Source organism: Ursus americanus, chromosome 14 (genome assembly GCF_024610735.1).
Source record: "Ursus americanus isolate L20-20 chromosome 14, mUrsAme1.1.p, whole genome shotgun sequence".
Lineage (NCBI taxonomy): Eukaryota > Metazoa > Chordata > Mammalia > Carnivora > Ursidae > Ursus > Ursus americanus.
The window spans coordinates 21,308,669-21,330,642 of record NC_142140.1 but is presented as its reverse complement, the minus strand read 5'-3'; the positions used below and the strand labels follow the sequence as shown (position 1 = coordinate 21,330,642).

At 40.5% G+C, this 21,974-nt stretch overlaps 1 protein-coding gene across 2 annotated transcripts in view; it reads right to left on the bottom strand.

Annotated features, from left to right (window-relative positions):
- Positions 1-5,580: 5,580 nt before the first annotated feature.
- Positions 5,581-21,974, bottom strand: part of MDFIC2 (MyoD family inhibitor domain containing 2) — a 103,598-nt gene continuing 87,204 nt past the window's right edge. For both annotated transcript variants that reach the window (XM_087866640.1, XM_087866639.1), the window contains 2 exons: positions 14,302-14,523; positions 5,581-5,840 (listed from right to left, as the gene is read on the bottom strand). In XM_087866640.1, coding sequence (XP_087722766.1) covers positions 5,581-5,840; positions 14,302-14,523 — 482 coding nt within the window. The remainder of the gene's footprint in view (positions 5,841-14,301; positions 14,524-21,974) is intronic.

The window sequence follows — 21,974 nt, the reverse complement described above, 5'->3', positions numbered from 1 at the left end:
ACATTGACTTTGCATTTATTACTTATTGGGGACATATCTTAAAAGCATTTTGAAGATGTTCCAAATTCTAATCACTGCACAGGATAACAACTTTTAAAACATTTACATCAGCGAATGGTTTTCTTTGAATCTAGTCATTATATTTTTCTTTTTTTTTTGGATGGTGCTAAACTTTTTTTTTAATGTTTTTTTTATTATATTATGTTAGTCATTCTATTTTTCTGATTGATTTTGCTTTAGAAGTGAATACTTGAACTTTGGCTTGGTTTGATCATTCTTCATATGTACAACTTTTAGGCATAGTGATTGAAAACAGGGCTTTGGAATGAATAGATCTGAGTTCAAACCTCGTGACTATTGCTTATTTGGTGTGTGACCTCAGACACATTATTTAATTTCCTTAAGTCTCTATTTCCCCTAGGAAAATGGGATTAATAACAGCATCTATTTTAAGAGCTGTTTAGAGAACTGTGGTAATGTATATAAAGCACTTAATCAAATATTTTCTATTGGGTATTTTTCTCATCTGTAAAATAAATAGGAATAATGTAGTAAAGGGAACACGTTCAGGTTCTCTGGTCAACCCCGAAATATACAATAAGGGTGCACAGTGAAGTTCATACGTTAGTAGATGGTATTGTGGTCCAGGCCAAGAAACGCTCACTCACCCCTTTTCCCCGCAGAGTTCTGACAGAGCAAGCAATACAGAAAGGAAAACAGATAGGGAAAAAATATCCCCTTATAGGTGTGCAGACATCAGTTGAGAAGGATCTTTCTGGCCAAGACTGAACCAAAAAATGTGGTTTAGTTATCAAGGTGTAAGTAAAGACTACTGCTTTCTACACCTTGAATCCAAATAGCCCTCAGCTGAGGTCCCTTCTCAGAAATGGGAAGCAGAGAGAATAAGATGAGGTCAGTTTAGACGAAGGTCATAGTGTCAGCCTGGGGCAGAAGGGTCAATGAGTATCCTTTGGATCTGATCTTTAAGCCAAGCTCCCTGACCTAAATTATACCACATTGTAAAATGAGGTCCGATGAATGTCCTGGCCTCTGACCAAAGAGATAAACAACTCCTCTCAGAGACACAGAGGGAGCTGGAAGATCATTCCTTCTAGAGAGCCCTTTCAAAACGTGGAGTCTTTTGAACTAGGGCTGCTAGACTTAGCAAATAGAAATATAGGACAACCAGCTAAATTTGAATTTCAGATAAGCGAGGAATCGTTTCTGTAGTATAAGTGTGTCACATGCCATATTTGGGACATGCTTGTACTAAAGCATTATTTGTTGTTTATCTGAAATTTGAAGGGAACGGGGCATCCTCCGGGTTCACTGGCAATTCTATTTCCAGCCACGTTTTACTGTCTATTTGGTGATGGTTCGCTGAGACTGATAGGAAGGCTTTCAGAGCTCTTTCTTTGTTGTGGGAGGTGTCCTGTGTGTTGTGGAATGTTTAGTAGCATTTCTAGCTCCTACCCACTGAATGCTAGTAGCATTGCCCCTGCTTCCATCGTGACAACCGAATATGTCTCCAGACATTGCCAAATGTCTCTTGGTGGGGGAGGGGGGACAACCACCCCTAATGGAGAGCCACTGCTTTAGAGATGGTGGCACAAGCAGGACTGTGAAGCATGTCAAGATGGTAGACCAGAAGGTGGCACTTATAGCTGCTTCTTGAACAACACAGGTTTGAACGGTGCAGATCCACGCCTATGTGGATTTTTTTTTTCAACAAATACAGGGCCGTACTGTAAAAATATAGCGCAGTACTGTAAATGTGTTTTTCTTTTCCTTATGATTGTCTTAGTCACATTTTCCCTTCTCTAGCTTACTTCACTATAAGAAGACTGGACGTCATCCATATATAAAATATGTATTAATCAACTGTTGATGTTATCAGTAAGGCTTCCGGTCAACAGTAAGCTATCAGTAGTTAAGTGTTGGGGGAATCAGAAATTATATGAGGTTTTTTGACTGGACAGGGGTTCAGGGCCCCTAACGCTTGCGTCGTTCTAGAGTCAGCTGTATATCCAAAAAAATGATGCGGGTCCTTCCTCTGTCTTCATTCTTCCCCTTCTCCCCACAGTTTGGGCTCCTTCCCAGTGATGTTAGGGGCTATCTCGGCCTATGCAGAGGGGCCCAACAACACAATTTTAGTCCCACGTTGATATAATCGCTAGATAATCATACTGTTTGACTTTGCCTGTCCACACAGATCACGTGAGGCTATGTATGGCAACGCTTTAGGTTTTAGCTCAGATCACTTCTTCAGAGAACTCCCAGCAAACTATTAAACCAAGTACTTAAATTTTATCACAGGTCACCAGTTTGTGTGGCTGGGTGAACTCCCCATGTGATGGGCAAAGCTCTTCTAGTCAATCTACGTTACTTCAATGTACACATTACTCCTTAGCTCCGTGTCGTAGAGGGAGGAGTTTGGAGACGTTGGGTGATGAATTCTGTCCTTCAGACATTTCCACCTACACATTTATTTTTCAAAACATGCTGATATGTCTTCATGTGGTGTTTCCTGTTTGTAAAGTGCCCCTGCCTGAACGTTTTCTTACTTCCTTGGAAAAAACTGAAGCGACTTTTCCTTTATTAACTTTGTCCAGCCTCGGTAATTAATTTTGTAGGCCTATCAGCTTCTGTAGTGAGAAAATTTCATTAGCAAGTTAAATGTAACTTTGTTTCTTCCTTGCTTTCCATATTTTGTAGGCTTTTAGAGAAGCAATGGTTTTATAAAAATCCATTGAGCAAAGCAAAGACAATGTAACTATCTTGTTACAGTGCTGGGGGGAAAAGAAATCTCTGTTCTCCATTCCCTATAAATGTGGTCTGTTTTCAAATCTTTTTTATCTAATGTGCTTCCTTAAATAGGAATACTCTGTTCCCTAAGCAGCCCATTCTAAAGAATAACATCGTCTTTATTTGTAATCACAGGCCTTAGTCATAGAAAAAAAAAATCCGAGCCTTCTCAGATTCTGATACCTGTATTTAATCAATAACCACATTCCTTTTTCATCTGTCTTACCTCTGCAAGTGCATTTTCCCAGCTGCGTATGTTTTATTGTAAGAATTCAATTGAAGGAGCCATTCATGTTTGCAAAAAGGATGATGTTTTATTATTGGTTATAAAGAAAAGAAATTTCATACTTTGTATAACCGACCCTTTCTGTTATAGCACGGTGAATTCTGAAAGTGAGGAACAAGTTAACTAACCGTGGAGAGACCGCAGAAAAATCTTGTAGTATTCTGACCACATTATAAAATCAGACCTGGCAATTTTTACATCTCTAATTGACAAGCATTCAATTCACATTTGAAATGCATAATCTTTGCACAATTTAAGGGTACGTAGACTGGAAAGAATAAGTGATGATGGTCAAAATATTTAACACGAATGCGGCATGGCCTGATCAGTGACACCGGGTACCATCTTACTGGGACAGGATCCCAGAGACCGTGCAGCGCTGTGTGTTCTTTTAGGGGCTGGACCATGGGAGGTGGAATGGGTGCTTGGAGAGGGGCCAGGGTGCCTGGGGGCATAGAGGAAATGCTAAGGAGGTACAAGGTAACAACTGTTTATGAGCCGGTCTGGTAGTATTTTAATATCTGAACCATTGGAGCAGCTGTACCAGTGGGTCCCAGCTGGGCTCAGAAGTGCAGAACTATTAAGTCGTGCAGTGTAGTTAGAAAATTAGGCCACCAGTTGGAGTTCTTAACAGTTCCATTAACTCACTGTGTGGTCTTGGATAAGTTAGCTCTTGGGGCCTCCACTTTCTCCTACGGAGAATGAGAATATTGAATTGGAACAGTCCTAGGTTCCCTTTCTGTTCTAAGAATCAATTTCTTTTCCCCCACTAATGAGCTGTAGGTTCTATGCATAGAGTATAGAGTTGTCCTCGAACCCCTGAAAAGCAGAGAGACCGAAGTGCTTCCTAGGCCGTGTAGGGCACTGTCATGCTCTGGGCTTTGTGGATAAGGTGATTGTCAAAGAGGAACGAAGCCGCATTAACCGTGCATGCCCTGCGCTGTCAGGACAAGACAGGAGTGGTTAAATACCTTTCTACAGGCAGCTTAAAGACATTTTTTAAAGATCAATAGTTTTCAATGTTTGGAGGAATTTTTTGCAGAGTAGCAAAATGTGGTAGTTTACTACAGAAACAAAACAAATGTTGCTTTTGCCTGAAATTACCTAAGTTGGGCAAAAGCAGATTATTTTGGAACTTTTTGTTATTTGACTAGATTACGGAAAGTTCCCTCTACTCTTTACTTCACTTTTGTGTTCTTTGTCTGAATATATGTGTGTGTGTGTGTGTGTGTGTGTGTGTGTGTGTATACATATATATGTATATTCAGTGAATATATTGAGACATCTCCATGGGAATATATAAGGACACATTAATGAGCAATGCCATGCCTACTGAAAGTAAAGAGGATTCTAAAATAACTCCAGTCTAGATGTGTTTTCCCCCAAAACGGTTTGTTTTAATTTGTTTGAGTTGAACATCACTTTCCAAGTTGATACCGCATCTCTAAAAAAATTTTTGTAAATATGAGGAGGTACTCAGCATAATTATGAATTACTGTAATTATCGAAAAGAAAAAATATAATTTCTGAAGCACATGCTTTATTAGAAAACTAGGTGCTGAGTAAGTACTTAACCGTGGATTTCTTTCGGATTCCTATATAAGTGATAGTTTAGTGAAATGACATGATTCTGTTTTAATATCCTGTTGCTTATTGTACCTGACAAACAGAAATGAGGAAAATGAAGAATTGATTATCTGGGGTCATTTTCTTGAAACTCGCATATAATTCCCATTGCTGCTCAGTGGAATAAAGAAGAGCGTTTCTGTAACAAATTAAGAGCATGTATGGCCTGTTATGACATAGTCATAGACGTATAATAATATGGTCTAGAATTACAGTACTCTCCGGAAGTACATCGTATTCAAAATTCACTGGAGATGTCTTAGAGACATCTGTTGTAATTACAGGAACATGGTTTCTAATTCATTTAATTCCCTTTCCTACCTAAACTGTACATATAAGTGAATTTTAAGAGACTGTATAAATAAATTTTTAATTACAAAATGATGTTATACAATACATTATTAATAATAACCAACAATGCATAATGTTTATGCATGAGTCCATTACAAAGACGAGCTAATGTGTGTCAATTCTAAAAGAATGCGCTAATTTGTCCTGAATTTGTGAATGAAGTTGAATCCATGATGCAAGCCAATGAATGCAATAACACAGAGGGGTTTAGCATGCTCTTTCACAGTCAAGAAACACCTTGTACCTATGGCATTTAAGAAGTATTCAGGATTTGCTCATCACATGTGATCAAGACCTTCTTTTTCAGTGAGCCATGCAGTTATGAAATTTGGAAGAAGACCATAGAGTTGACAGTTCTAGCTTTGCCAGACAGGTGCAGAATAAAATGGTCTATAGCATAGAAGAAACGTGTACGGTCCTTACATTTCGGCACATAGAAATCCCAGTCTTATTGTCAAGGAATTTCCTTGTGGGGCCAAAGGGACTGCCAGAATGTGGTTAACTTCGCTGTGCTAGCGGTAACAGATTTCTGAAATCTCCATGGCCAGCTCCAGACACTCGCTGGTCTCGTGGCAGGATTCAAAGAGGCTGCAGTCCATGTCACAGTTGCAATTGCAATCGTTCCGAGCGTGGCTTTCATCCGAGGTGTGGTGATACCTGTGAGAGGGGCAGCACAGGTTGGTACACACCGTTTCGCATGTATCCGGGAGCATCAGAAGACAGTCCCAAAACTGGCAAAACAGACAGGTGAGGATAAGGGAGGCACACTCCTCTGTTTAAAGAAGAAGAAGAAAAAAATGATTAGTGGTCCATATGGGGGCATCTCTGAAGGACAGGCATGTGTGCTTGATAATTTTACAGCCAACTCTTAATTGTCCATATAGGGGTGATGTACACCATTATTCTCTCAAGCTTCCCCACCCCCCCATGCAGGACTCACTCTACTTAAGTAATTGCTTTATTAACTTCCTGAGCATTTCTATTGATTCCACATAATCTGGTTATTTAAAGTGCTGTCACTTTTCTAAACCCCTTTATTTACTTTGCCTGGAGAGGTGCTGGGAAGCCTCACAACTAGCTATCTGTTTGGAAACCTTGCAACTGTCTGAAAAATAGCAGGTCCTCCCCAAGTGCAGAGAGCTTTCGGGAGCAATTAGCGTTGGGGACCAGGAGAGACTGTACAAACTTCTGGTTTCTTGTCACAAGGCTTTGTCATTTGTATGGTGTGGATTCCCAGAAATCTGCAACACCCATATTCACATGGAAGCAGAAAGCACATTTCAAAACCTAATATAAATGATTTTTAAATAATCATAGTTTTGATGTTAGTTGTGTTTTATTTTTAATCCCTGTGTCCTTTGTCCTCCAGTTAACGTGAAGCCTTGATTTTATATTCATGCTAAATGGAATACATCATCATATGCCTAAAAGAGGAGAAATCTTCTCAATCCTCTTTAAGAAAATTGGTTTAAAAATTTACTATGCAGACTTGTGAAAATCTGAAAAGTATCTCTAAGGTATTGAAGGTAATTGGTAATTCTAGCCAAACAGCTGTGATGGGTTATAGATTATTATATTTTTTGTTTCCATAAAGGGAATTAGTTAGAAGATGTAGCGGTTCTCTTGTTAAAATTATAACTTTTTTTTTAGTTAAAAAAGTCTCAAAAACGTGAGCATTTGATAAATGGATAGGTAAGCATTTACATGAGACATCATCTAATTAATTAAAGTCAGTATCCTGAGATGTTGATGGTTGAAAGTAACAATCTGGCATGAATTGGAGAAAAAATTCCTCCTCCTGATGGGTTTATCGATCAATTAAAGTTAGATTTTCATAGGGATTTATTATTTTTTCACCAAGAATGTTGATGTTAATAACTTTTGGTTTTCAGATTTCAGTTGGCTGAGACTGCACAAGCCTGCAGGAGAGATTTTGCCCCTGGAGTCATCTGCTAAAGGGTTCTGAGTATTCTTAGAGCCCTGTTCATTTACTTCCAACAAGTTTCCAGAAAACTTTTTTTACTTTTATTGCTCATCTATTTGTTTATCTTTCAGAGGAGGGAGAACATGGACACTTGCTCTAAAAGGGAACAAATATTTTGAAGATTTCTTTAGAATCCTTCTATGAAGGTCTAAAGTGGCCTTGCATATAGGCAAACAAAAATCTTCCTTCCTGCCTCCGTCCCACCCTCCTTCCCTGCCTCACACCCTCTTTTTTTTTCTTCCCAATAAGACGCTGGTGAAGAACGTCACTGTGACTTTTATGATGACTTTAATTGCCGTATATTGTTGCAGGTGCTGTGGCCATTACTAAGTATTTCTGGTGTAGGCAGCATAGCCCACAATACCTCTAGGGTGTATGTACTCATCTCTTTGCCAGACAGGGTGTATTTTTTTATTCACTTAGAGCCAGCTTCTAGCATGTGGCCAACTCACCCATATAAGTCACCACACACCACCCACAAAAATTCAGGAGTTAGTTAGCACAGTACCTAGACTCTATTTCACGTATGCATTTCTGAAGAGGGCGTGTTAGTGGTCAAAGATATGGAGCATAAAACCTCATCAAATTTTACTAATGCCAAGAAGGCTACGCTAGCAGCCTCCGGCGAAGAAGTTCTCAGTAGAAAATATTCCAAGCAAATGCTCCCTATGCCTCAGGCTGGAGACTCAAGAGACAGACTTAGGCTATGATCATATGAACGTGATCCAGTGGGATCACATCCTCTGTAGATGGAGATGTGAGGCGAAAAGTTTGGTTTGCAGGCAAGTTAGGGTGGGAGCTGGTGGTTCCTATCAAAGTGTGAAATACCTATCTGTGAAATGGACTTGTCCTTTCCTGAGGGTGTATAATCTTTGGTTTAATTCTTCTTGCCAGCGTTTTCTCAAGCTGGCAGATTCCGGAGGTCTCTGCTTCTGATGTACACTGTAGATTTTATTTACACACACACACACACACACACACACACACACACACACACACACACAGAGACACAAAAGTGTTTGGCCTAATCCTTTGACCAAACTGGCATTTGTTTTCTTCTACCTCTCTAGTTTGCATTTGAGAATAGAAGAGCTCTTTTTTTTTTTCTTTCTGTGTAGAAGTCAGTCCTTTTTATTTGGTTATAAAAGGCAAAGCCTCTTGCCCAAAAAAACATGGCAACATCGGTGAATTGAAAACAGATTTTTCCGAACTTTCAAGAGCATTGAAAACTTTTCCTAAAAGGCATATTACATAATTCTACACAGGCAGGCAAAACTGTTTTGCATATGGGCAATTTTTGTTTGCACAAAAGTAACATAAGCAGTTCAGGGGGAAATTTGCAACTGTTTGAAAAGAGAGTTGGGCTTCCGCTATTCCTCAATGGGTGTGTTTTCCTTTGCCTGCAGTATTTCTTGGGGCTTTCATGTTTAATAAACACGATACCCAAAGTCATAGCCCGTGATTAGCACCCTTGCTCTCAGCCCATCCAAAAAAGTACTCTATGCATCTGTCTGCCTACTTCGTGTCTCTTCGGCAGTGTCTTCAAGACATCTCCCACTTACAGAGGTCAAATTGCATCCAGATCTCTCTCTTGCCCCATTCCATACATCTGTCCTTCCTCTGACTTTCTCTTGTAAATGGCTCCTGCACACTCGGATGAAATCAGCAGAAAGCTGGGACTCATTCTTGTCATTTCCCTTTTTCCCCATCATACCACCGTCCTCCACCCACTTCCTTGCTGAGTTCCACTTGTTCTGTCTCAAGTCGGTATGGGAAAACCAGAAGCCTCTACCCACCTCTAGGGCCACCATCTTAGTTCCAGCCACTATCAGCCATTGTCAGGTCAACAGCAATAGGCTCCTATCTAACACATTGCTTTTACACGAGCCCAGCTCAAATTCATCAGCTCCTGTGATGTTCTTCATTGTAGATGGTAAGAGCTCACTCTCCCCTTAAAATCCCACATCCTTGCCATAGCTTGTGTGATGGGTTTTTCTGGCTTCCCATCCTCTGTCTTCCTCACTCACTGCGCTCCAGCCACACTGGCTCAGCGTCAGATCCTGGGATGCCCCAACTGAGAGCCTTTGCCCATGCTCTCTCTTTGGCCTGTGTTCCATACTCCCCACTCACAGCTTGACCTGATTCCTACTCGACCTCTGAGCCTTCGACTTAAAACATTTTCTTTCTATGTGCCATGAAACTCTCCTAGCATTCTATTTTTTCTTCATGGTACTGACCATAGGATGATATGAAACTAATTAATTTATTGATGAGTTTCCCCCTCTTCAAGAACCTGAGTTACAAGACAGCTGTATCTGTTGTTGAGTGAATGAATAAAAAAATGAATGATGGGAGATAAATAAAGTGGTCCTCATTTTATAGGTGAAGGGACTAAGGTTCAGGGATTGTCCCTGACCGTCATGAATCTTTCAGCCGTAAGGTGGTTGGGGCGGGGGCGGGGGGTGGTTCAAATCTCCATCTTTCTGAATGCAAAGTCTGTGCTCTCTTAGCTAGTGTTACATTGGAAGCAGACGAGCCATCCTGGGCACATTGTAGGCAGCTCACGTAGGTCCTGAAATAAGCCTGAGTTGAGTACTATCACTGTTCCTTCAGAGATGAGGAAACTGTGGCTCCGGGAATTTAAGAAGCACAGAAAATGGAGGAACCATGATTTGACTGAAACTGTCCCCTCCAGAGCTTTGTACCCTTTAGCCGGCCTGCCCTTTAGAAGGTTCACGCTTCGTCTGCCATGATCCAGCGTGGCGTAGGACGTGGCTGGCTCATGGAAGGCCTGCTCCCTTTCCTCTCCTTGCTCTGCTCTCTGTTCCTCAGATTGCTAATGTCTATCCTCCAGGTTCTGTCAATGGCTTCCTGCTAGCTTCAGCTGGTGGGAAGCAGTGGCAGGAAATGGAGGGTGGGAAAAAGGGAACGCCAGGGGTGTTTCTCCCCTTCTCTCTCTCTGCTTTGAGTGGTATCTCCGGAAGTACCTGTATCTTCCCCTTGGTGTTACCTCTTTCTGAACATCTTTCTTTCTGCGGCTCTTGTTAATGCCACTTGCTGGTGGTCTGTCTAGTAATGGTTAGTTATTAGTGGCCCACGAGTGAAGGCCAGGACTAGTCATCTACTAGTGGCTGGAGGGACCAAGGGAAGAGATGGGAGAGCGTGGTTGCTAAGGTCTGGGTGGCTTCACTGTTCCCTTACTGGGCTTTTCACCTCTCCTAATAGCGTTATAAGGAGACTCTGCAGGTTGAGGTCCCTTTCTTGACCCTCCTGGCATCCTGGCCTGGGCTCTCATCACGGCTCTCACAATACCCATCTCTCTCTCCCTCCTCTTGCCTTGTTAAGTCTGGATCAGAGAAGGTTCAAGAGGGAGCCAAGGCCTGCAGGCCGAGCAGCCAAATGTGGTATTTGACTGTGAGCAAGAAGCCATGACAAAAACCCACCTAGGTTGTTTCATTTCCTTTTCACAGCCCTAGGGTACCTTTAGGACATCGAGGCTGTAATGTGCTAAGCGAGACCCTAATGATACTGAAGGATTAATGCGGCCTCCAGAGGTGCTAAATGTACAGCTGGGGATTGGCTAATTAAGAGGGAGAATCTGTCTCATTAGAAAGGATCATGTTTAATTAGAGTGGAAAAGGTAACAATGCAAGGAGCTTCTACCAGAGTACCTGGGGTCAGTCTCACGGTCACGGTCCCATACTCCCTGGCTTTGCCCTCCCAGCTTTCGGTCTTGTTACCCTGATGCCTGGGAGTAAGAGGAGGGAGGGACAGAGGCAGATTTAGCTGTCCACTGGAGTTCTTACAGCTTTCCTCGGCTCTGGAAACATACCACCTGCTCATTTGGGCATCACTATCCAAAGTAGCAGGAATGTGGTTCCCCCACAAGTGGCCCCAGATAAACAACAATTTCCCTACCCCTCCCCTCCAAACAAACTAATAAAAAAAAAAAAAAAAAGAAGGGAAATAAACCTGGCCCAAACCCAGTATCCTAATATGTTCATGGTTAATGTGCTGTCCCGGCAGATTCAGCATAATCATGAGATTCCCTACACAGCGACTCTGACTAATTACTCCAAGTTTTTGGTCAGAAAGTATAAAAATTGGCTCCCACTCCTCCAACGCTGAGTTCTTTTTTTTTTTTTTTTTAAGTCGGTAATGTAGAATAGGAATAAATAAAGTGTGACTGAATGCTTTTCTCTAGCTGGGGTACCATCCCTGATGTTATCAATTTTAATAGCTACTTAAATATGTCAAGATCTATTTAAGTTCAGACAAGCACAACTAACGTTCAAGTCAGTTCTTTAGAACGAGGATGACTAGATTTGGGTGATACTTAGTAAATTTGTGCTTATGTTTTTTTCTGAGCAAATGAACTGAAATAATTATAAAATTGAAACATTTTAAAAGGTGACACTACTGCCTTTAATTGTATGAAATTTACAGTGTAGAAAATGTAATCATTTTATTCAGTAGTCCATGGTGTAATTAAGACTATTCTTTGGAGGTATCTTGTATTTATGATTTTCCTCTTCCACCTGGATGAGACGTCTCAAAATCAAAATTATACATCAATTAGGTATATTCTCAGGCTTCCTTTTAAGGAGGCTGTTTTCAAGTCTTGTGTGTATCCTTGATTTTATTACCCACAGGGATGCCTTTGCAATCAGAATGTAGCAACAGAGCAGAGACACAGACAGTGCTCTGGACTTTTTCCATTTTATTCGGGAAAGGGACCACACAGGATGAGTCCCAATTTAATATAATAAAGTAATGTTGCAGCACATAGTGTGTGATGTGCAGTAAAGATCCTTTTAAATTCCCATCAGAGCACACACCATGAACTGTGCTAATGGATGTAACACATTTTACAAAATCTGCATGTGTGAGGCTTTTCCATTCTGTTTTAAGTGGGGCAATGTATATAAATAATAGATATTAGCAATTAAGCATCCATTCCTATGCACTCATTTATACATTTGAAAATAAATTAACCACAAACTACATGAAAGTGGATGCAATCTTCTCTTTTCCCTTCTGTTTCCCCTGCTGTTCCTGAAAGATATTTCTGTATTTATCTCAGTACGAACAATGACCCCAGCTCTCAATTTCTGCATCCTTAAATTAATTACTATAAAAATTCTCTGACTTAACTCTTGATATCCTTGACGTTTGCTGTTTGAGAAAATGAGAGCTTCTTATTGACACTCGTGGGCCTTCGTTGGGATATTTTGCTCTCTCTTTTATCCAGGTACCAAAAATTCTTCCCTCAGTGTGGGGATTTTCACCATGTGGGAAGGGAACAGTGGGCTTTTACCTGTGTTGTCAGCCTAAAATCATGATTTCCCGGGTTGTACCGGCCTCTCAGCCAGCGCTTAAGAAAGATGGTCTAAGTCAACTGTCCCTGTGAATCTCCTTTGCTCTTTTGAAAAAAACAGTAAGTGTTGCCTTTCCTGCATGAGGTTTCTGAGTACCAGCCGTCATTTTAATGGCGGTCCTTTGGCTTTTCCCTGAGAATACAAGGGTTCAGGTATCATGTTAGCTGTACCAGCCCTTCTCCTTTCCCCAGAATCCCTGCTAGGACAAACCAGAGTGGTTCTGGAGGGTACTGTGTTGTACTACGTGGATAGGTCCAATGGCAGTTCCTACTTTGGGGGTCATTACAAACCAATATCCATGACATGTATCCCTGAGTCAACCCACAAAATGCTCTTGTGTCACAGTGCTTTCTAGTGTCTCAGAGAACTCTCCTGCATTGCCTCTTTTCTTGATTGGCATCAAACTCCAGCAAAGACAGAAATGTGGGCTTCATCTTGAATTTGAGGTTGTAACCTGGCAGTCCACCGGCCAAAGTTGGCCCCAAGCTAGGCATTGTTGGGAGTGTCTGGGGCTGCATAAAAGAAATAGAATTATTGCCAACACCTAAAAAAAATTTGGTGATTCACATAAAAGTCTGGAGCTGGCAACTCTGAGCCTCTATTTCCTTCTGGCCCCAATTAGCCTGAGCTGAGTAGTGGCAGTGCACTTCACTTTGCCCCAGTCCTCACCAATCCCTGTTGCTCACTGCCAGTCTAACTCATTATTCACGTCATCTCCTGGCACCTGCAAGCGGTTGTGTCTGTAGCTTCTGGTCTAAAGCAGCCATGACAATGTTTGAGCAAGATCATAAGGAACACATGTTAGAAGTTTCTCCCCTTGCTTTCTAAAACCGTAACCATAATGAAAGCAAAAATTAAATATCTATTATGTGCCAGGTTCTGTACTGGATCCTTTATACCTGTTATTTCATGTGGTCTTCAAAACACCCTAGCTCCATTATATAACTGAAAGACTGAGATTCAGAGATGGTAAAAAACTTATCCAGGTTTATACGGTTAATAAATTTCAGAGCCAGGAATTAAACTGATGTGATTCCTAAGCTCCTGTTACACAAAGTCCATTTATTTATTTTTTCCTTATTTTCAAAAAGTAAATATTAATTTAAATATAGACTAGAAACTATACCCTCTTATATTTTCTTTTGAGAAACTGTAAGCTTTCTTTAAATGCAAATGCAGCTATGGAACACTACACAATTCTTGAATGGTTTGTGTCTCCTATAAAGGGCACCGTACAGCAACCTGAGTAAAATTACATATGTCTTGGTGTGGAGAGCATGACTTTGAACTTGACTGTGATGACCATCTCACACCAAATCAATTTGAAATTGGCTTTGCAAAAGGAATGTGCCTTTTATAGTCATACACAGGGGTGGTTGGGTGTAGCTTGGCACTGATCAGAATGCCCAGGAAGTGATATCACCTAGAGGCATGAACCGTGGTTGCTGATGTAAGCATCTTGATATTTTTTACAGTCCGCATTTATACATTTCCAGCATTTTAATACCATTCTACTCTGCCTTCTTCTCCTCTCAGCCTAGCGTCACGGGCTGAAATAGTCTCAGATTTGAGAAAAGTTTGTCGTTTTTCTTTATCCCCTTCATAGCTCCGTAGCAAGAATGATTATACCTCACTCCAGCTATTTAAAACACTTTGCCTCTGATTTCCAGCTTTGAGAGCAAACAATCTGCCAAGCACCTCATAATTGCAGAGTGACCTTGACATGTGTCATTCACCAGGGTTTTCAAATCGAAGTCTTCCTGTTTAATATTCATAAAGGCTCTTTTTTCCTAACAGCATATGTGATGATTTTACAGGGGCTGGGGGTTGGGGAGCTTTATTTAGAGATGGGTTGATTCTGAGAAACATACCATCAGTGTCTCTCTGATGAACTGAAGTATCAGTTTGGAGGTAGGAAAATTTCGTTTGGCATTCTTCGAGGGAGGACAGTGATGTGCTGGATTCTGACAGTTTTTTCTCACTGGGGGTTTCCTTGGCTGGTCCATCTGTGATATTGAATTCGGATACTGAATTTATAATGATAGCATTAATGGGTTTCTCGTCTGCATGCTTTTCATTTGCGAGTTGCGTATCTAGATGAAAAAAGAAAACACACATACACAAACCCACTATAGTTGACATGACCTAGTGATCTCAGAATGGATATTTGCAGAAAGTTTCACACTTGAGACTTTTGTGAGAATAAGGTCTTATTTAAGAATGAAGCATCATTGAACCGAATCACTTTGAACAAAATTATAAGTAAGAATAGAAAAGTGCAATAATAATAAAATTTTATACACAGTACAAGTTTCCCTATCACAGTAATTTGTAGCACTTATTTCTACTGTGGCTTTTTTTTTTTTTTTTAAAGTGCTGGGTGGAGAGAATCAAAGATATCATTCACTTGGAGCAACGAGATCTCATAGTTTGTTGTCAGCTTATGGTCAAAGTGTTTTCTGGATCCCAGAAGCAGTAAAAGGGTCTTAGATGCTAGACAGTGCTGCTCAATAATGGATGTGATCCCAGTCAAATTGCTTTATTTCTTTGGTTCTACAAACCTCAGTTTCCTCTTCTGTATAAGAGAAGTGGTTATAAATGAACCGTCTATCTGCTCATACCTGTTCTCTATCCTCAGACACTCTCAGTTGCCATCCCTTCCCCTGCCCTGACATTTGTTAGACTCCTAGTCAGGTGAGTGTCTATATGGCTTTTGGGGGTGTGCTTTTTGGAATATATTTTATTTCCATATAACCACCTGGAAGGGAACCCCCGGCAAAGTCCTTGACCCTTGAGATTCTAGTTTGGAGAGGCATAGAAAAGACCAAGAAGGCCTAGGTGCCTCATGTATTTTAGAGCTCCCATATTCATTCATTCATTCATTCATTCATTCATTCATTCATTCATTCATTCATTTTCACATAATCATATGTGGGTCTGCTATTTAAGAAGCACTGGGCTGGGCACGGGGGCTACATTGGCGCTTAAGACCGGTGTAGTCCCCAGCTTTGACAAGCATCAAAGAATCAGCAAAGAAATAGCTAAGTCACAATATTGAGGAGTGTATGACAGAGCACCATACCATGAAATCGTGTTAGTGTGTTTCATAACCAGTCTGGGTCATAACTTACCTATACCCATTACACAGAATCCGAAGATGGAGAAAGAGTTAACAGAAGGTATTCTCAAACCAGCAGACCAGCCAGTTCCTAGGGACACCTTAAGCCCTGAACCAGCAGCAGTCCAGGTCATTTGGTGGCCCCACTGGGAGATGGCGAAGACGCGTTCTGCAGACTTGCATTCTGTGGCTAGCCCAATGCCTGGTTGATCCAATAACGCTCATTGAGTGACTGGGATAAACACGACAACTCACAACCTGGGTTTCATCATGCTTACAGCAGCTCAGTGCAAGAAGTATATTCTTGCCAGCATCCATTTTCATCACCTTTTCCAAAGCTGCTGCTTTGTTTCAGGCAGATGGAAATCTCTACTGGGTCCTGTCGCCTGGGTCCACAGACTTGTCTAATGAGTAAGATAACCTGGGAAATCTTTTAAAACTTTGGAATTTTTTCAAGCTCAGGCAACCCCTCCCATCCTCAGCAGATCAGCTCACAACCCCTGGGGGATTTTTGACGGTCCCTATGTGAAGCTGCAAAGGCTCTTGACTGCCTTGGGAGCTGTTAGTCCGGCATACGCAGTTGTCCTGTTTCTTTCTCAGCCTCCAAACAGCCTGGGCTTTCAACAAAGTTGCTTTTTATTTCCTACCTCTTATGTTGCTGGCTTTAAATCTCTTGGTTGTGGTTTGATTCACTCTAAACTGGACTGAAGGAAATTAGGGTCCATGAAAACATTGATCATTAATAGCAATTAACATAATAATGGATAGATGGAATTAGCTCAACCGATTGGGGAACTCTAAACTTCCTCTAATCCCAGAAAGATTCACCAGATTAACGTTGTAATGATGATGATATAAAAATAATAATTTATTTTTCTGGGATATCAAAGTGTCCGGCAATTAGCTAACATGACAAAGAGATAGCCATTCCGATTATGCCTTAGAACCCTTGGAGCAGTATTGATATTTGGAGACAGAGAATTGTCATGGGGAGATCGTAGGATGTTTAACAGCGTCCCTGTCCTCTACCTACCGGATACCAGTAGCACCCATGGTCCTAGGCTGTGGCGCACAAAACCGTCTGCAGGTATTGCCAAATTTCCCCTCCAGGGCAGAGTCACCTAGGTGGAAATCCAAACCACCGCTTTATACACACACTCACGTGCACTGTTGCACGCCTTTTATGTCAGGTTCCGGTTAGCGCTTACAAGCTTACAAACCTTATTTCCCTGAAGCATCACAAAGGCTCCAGGAGGCAGATACTGTCAACCTCCCTGAACAGAGGGGAGTGACTAGTATTCCCTGTTAACAGAGGAGGGAGTGTAACCAACGCTTAGAGAGTTTATTTAGATAAGTTGCCCCAGGAGTCCTCATTAGCAAATGACAGAACTAGGATTTGAATCCAGGCCTGGTGTCTTCCCAAAGCTCCGCTCTCATCCTTGTCTCTCTAGGGTACAACATCGTCTCTGATTTGTTCTTCGCTTTTACCTCGCTTCGTAGCTGCTGAGACTGCATATCAGCAGACCCCGCTGACCCCTAAATCCCATGCATGATGTGGCAAAGACCCCAAATCTAGCCTCGCAGGTTACTTAGCTTTCCAGATGCTTCTCTCCCTGAACGGTCTCTGCAAAGCAGGACTACCTTCTTGCACACTCAGGGAATCCTGCATCTTCAGTGACAGCTGCTTTATCCTGTACATTAGAGAGCGGCTCGGAAAGAGCTGGTAGATAACACAACCTTGATGAATATAGAGATTACGGCAGCTATTTACTTACGGAATTAATTAACAATCAGTTCAAATTATCACACGTAGTCAGGCTGCATGTAATTTAAATTGCTTTTGCACAAAGTAATTCAGTAACAAAAAAAATGTTGGATAGAGGTTACTGGAATGGAAGAACATGCGGAGAATACTGTATACAGCCAAGTGGTATATGATTCTCTTTTTAATTTTGCGACAATTTTAAGTATAGCATTTTGAATCTAAGTGGTATGCTACATTAAGCAACCATTTGGAGCCACTGGGTTTGTACTGAGAGAATTTTGTGGAGAAGTTAAACTGCCATTCATAAAGTTATTTTAATTCTCTATCTCTGTTTATATTTTTATTTTTTTTTCATTCCCCAGTGGGAACTATCTGTTGCTCATTAGAAAATCATCTGACATACACGCATTTCAGACCCCAGTCTGTTCAACCCAGAATTCTGACATCTGAAGTGAGTCACAATTTTTGGGTGAATGTTACTGACATCTTCCATCTTTTATAGATGGAAAGCTAACAATAAATTTCACCGGATTCCTCTTGCGCGGTGTTATTTGACATTGTATCCCAAGTATTATAAAGTAGCAGAGGCTAAAAGGAGAAACGTATAAAAAGTGGTATCACATCTCCTGCAGAGAAAACGATTTTGGAATTAAATAAGGAACTCGTGAAACTATATTTGGGATGTTATACATAGTTCTTGACATTAACTTAGAGAAAATAATTTTTTAACAGAAAAAAAAACACCAAAATTAGGACAAAAATTAGAAGCTCAACTCTATTTCTCAGGGAAAAAAATTTAAGTGTATCTTAAGTCAGTGAAATAGAAAATTCATGTTTGGGCTAGAAGTAATTGCAGAACCAATGGGCATAAACTTAAGTAACAGAAAAGACAGACAGTTAATTAATTTTTTATTGCCATTGAGCAAATGTTATTAATTTAACTCAATTAACATTTATTGAGTGCCCACATGCAATAGATGAATCAATGTGACAGGAGCTATTAATTTATTTACTTTAAGTTATTAAGGAAACATTTTAATGATTTTCATTTTTGCTCACTAAATGTGACTATAATTTTTGTATCCATTCTCTATTTGAGTGCATATATATAAATATATATATTTATATATATGCATTCCAATTGTGAATAAGTAGCATCTCTTCTTCCTGACTCTCCCGATTCTATTCTTGTTTTCCTCTCCCCTCCCCCTTACCTCTCTTTTCCCTTCCCAGCCTCCTACCTTCCCTTCTCTTCCCTAACCTTCCCTTCCCTAACCTTCCCTTCCCTAACCTTCCCTTCCCTTCCCTTCCCTTCCCTTCCCTTCCCTTCCCTTCCCTTCCTTTTTTTTTCCTTCCCTTCCTTTCTCTCTCAGTTTAATTCCCTGACCTGCCCTGTCTCTGTTATTGGTTTCTTTTTTCCCTCCCAGGTCCTTCAACATATTTATTCCTTTATTCCTATCTTTGTCCTCTTAGTTCCTTTCTTTGTACCCTACCCTTGAAGGTCATATTTGTCTACACTCACAATTTAATTGTTTTCTTTGTGAAGCTGGGCCCCGAAACTCTGTGCAGTTCATCAGCCAGCTGGGCCACGTTTACTGAGCGTTAAACTATATGTCTGGCCCCGTACTGGGTGCTGAGAGATTCAGAGAAGAATAGCAAATGGTCTTGGTCCTCAAGAGGCCTACAGTTATCACGAATTGTAGTCACACACTTGTCACTGACTACTGGACATTTTACTTGAGTTATCAGCTGATCTTTACAAGTAGTATATCTCTTTCTACTAGGCCCTAGTCTTCTCTCCAAACTGGGTAACTCTGGATATCCCTGAAAACCCACAATTCAATTTCTTTTTTTTTTAAAAGATTTTATTTATTTATTCAACAGAGGTGGAGACAGCCAGCAAGAGAGGGAACACAAGCAGGGGGAGTGGGAGAGGAAGAAGCAGGCTCCTAGCGGAGGAGCCTGATGTGGGGCTCGATCCTATAATGCCGGGATCACGCCCTGAGTTGAAGGCAGATGCTTAACCTCTGTGCCACCCAGGCGCCCCCACAATTCAATTTCTTTTCATTGTATTGTCATTTTTAACAAATTCCCAGTGCTTCAAAATATTCTTTGAATTCACCATCCTTCCATCCAAATATTTACCAGTTCTCATTTATTTTTTCTCTTAAATATCTTACAAGCACATTTCAGATTTTTCAGTCCCATCAGAACCGGTTACTCGAGATGAATCCTCTCTGTTCTTAAGTCTGTACTATTTTTGTCATCATTGGTCTTAATTATGGTGACAACCCTCCCCAAGATATCTTGTACACTATAATCGAAATGATATTTTGAGTAATATTCTTCTGATCGTCTTACTCATTAAAAACAAAACATACACACACACATATGTACACACCAAATGTTAATAGCTCATTATTACCAGACTATTTTCCCATTTTCTTGTTCTGATTTAATCTATGCACTCTATTGCAAAATAGAAAAAAGGTGTTAAGTTTTTCTTGTAAGTAGTAAACTCCAGAAGCCTACGCCAACGTTGTCAGATAACTGTTTAAAACAGGGTGATTTGGGGGCACCTGAGTGGCTCAGTCGGTTAAACGTCTGCTTTCGGCTCAGGTCATGATCTCAGGGTCCTGAGATTGAGCCCCACATCAGGCTCCTTGCTCAGTGGGGAGTCTGCTTCTCCCACTCCCTCTCCCTGTGTGTGCTCTCTCTCTCTCTCAAATAAAAATAAAATAAAATCTTAAAAAAAAAAACACAAGGTGATTTTAATTCTGGACCAAAATGTTTGAAGTCAGTGTGTATTTCAAAAGTATGGGCCATTTCTGAAGCTATCATGATAAATTATATTTTCCCTTGAATTTAAACTATCCTCTAACTTAGAATTTCATACTGTAATTATCTGGGGTTGAAATCAGATTGAAGCAGGCAGGTGACATTTCAGGGTATAAGCTCCCAAACCATCAACAAATAGTTATGGTTAGTAAATGTAGTTAATTGAAGTAACGCTGAAGAAGAAGAAAAAAGGGTTTTTTCCCTTTCTATGTAAAGTTTATAAAGTTCACACAAATGTCAGAAATGATTTTCGTTGTTAGACTAGAATATATGGGCTGTGTTTTCCATAGCTTGGTAGACAAGAACGCAACATTGAAGAGCATTAGACATGACGGAACTTGCTGAAAATTATGAGAAAGAGCTAGAGTCCCAGCTTCTAGAGGTGTGGGGCACTGTTCTTCTTATATTGAGTACAATTTTGGGACCTGATACTTTTGGTTAGAGACAGAACAAAATTAGGAAGATGAGGACTTCTCAATACTAAGATGCATATTGAAAGGTGATTGGTACTTAACACATTTTCTTTTTTGGAAACCGAGTGGGGGATAATTTGTTCAAACTAAGGGGTGCAAATATTCTCACCTTTTTGAAATGCCTGGAAATAAGTTACTCATGGCATGTTCCATTGCTATATCTTATGAAATTGGACAAAATAAAATCTTGGGTTTGTTAAACCTCTTTTTTGGAGAGGAGTAGAAAAAATGAGGTAAAGATATTGGACATTTTTTTTTTTTTTGTAATTTTCAAATGCCAGCTCTGGTGAGAAGATGTCCTTTAAAGCCTTTCAAGTTAAAGCAGTTTTATATACCATTGTTTTGTCTTCTGTGGTGCTTCAACTAAAACCCTGCCGCAAAAAACATTAGATGAAATGTTTATCGAGGGCCATGACAAGGGGACGTTTTAAGCCTTTTCCATCAGCATTAGTAAATCTTTTATTTTTTTTTAAAGAGAGTAAAAGCAAAAGAATATTATTTGTCCCGATACAATAGCAGTGAGTGTTCAAGGTGAAAAGGATTAAAGAGGAGAAAAGCACTGAGAGAATATGGTTGAGCACGGCCCCCTCGCCAAGCTTCCTCCGCACCTGCAAAGCATCTTCAACCTTTTGGGACCGAAGTGGGGTCTTTGGCCTAACGCTTCTAGATCATTACCTGTTTTCTGTTCCCCTGTAGTACGCTTGGCACCTGTAGACAGATGCAGGCTAAGTGATATACTTTTATGGCAGCTCCTAAGCTTGTAACAAGGAAAAATTCTGTCCTAGGAGGTGGTTGGCTCTTCAGATGTGAGAACAGTTTGCAATTACGAGTCTCCAATTCATTTGTATGCCGTTACCTTCAGCTTAATGTTTGTATAAAGTGTCTCAAGAAATAAAGATGATGTTATCTCAGGAAAAAACAAATTGGTTAGCAGTTTTTATAGCTTGATGCACTTGGGTTAGTAATAGGTTTAGGGCTTTAAAAAAACTCAGTGAAGCCAGTCAGGCTATAAACTCATGCCTAATTGGTATTACATATACGGTTGCTTTTTTATTGTCAGTATTTAAAGATAAATGTTAAAAATTAAGCTATAATTATTCAAAATATTCTCTATTATGTTAAAACCATCACAATTTATTCATCCCAATGAAGCGAATGCCACTTAAAGTCTCTTTCTTGCATTATCTCATTTGAGGCTCACAACAGCTTTGCAAAGTATTATTATCACTATTAGATGAATGAGGAAATGGATGGAAGGTCAGAGATTTTAGTGCTTTGCCCAAGATTACCCTGCTGGTAAGGGGCAGAGCTCGTACTCGCACTTAGGTCTTGTAATTCCTGTGACAGTCA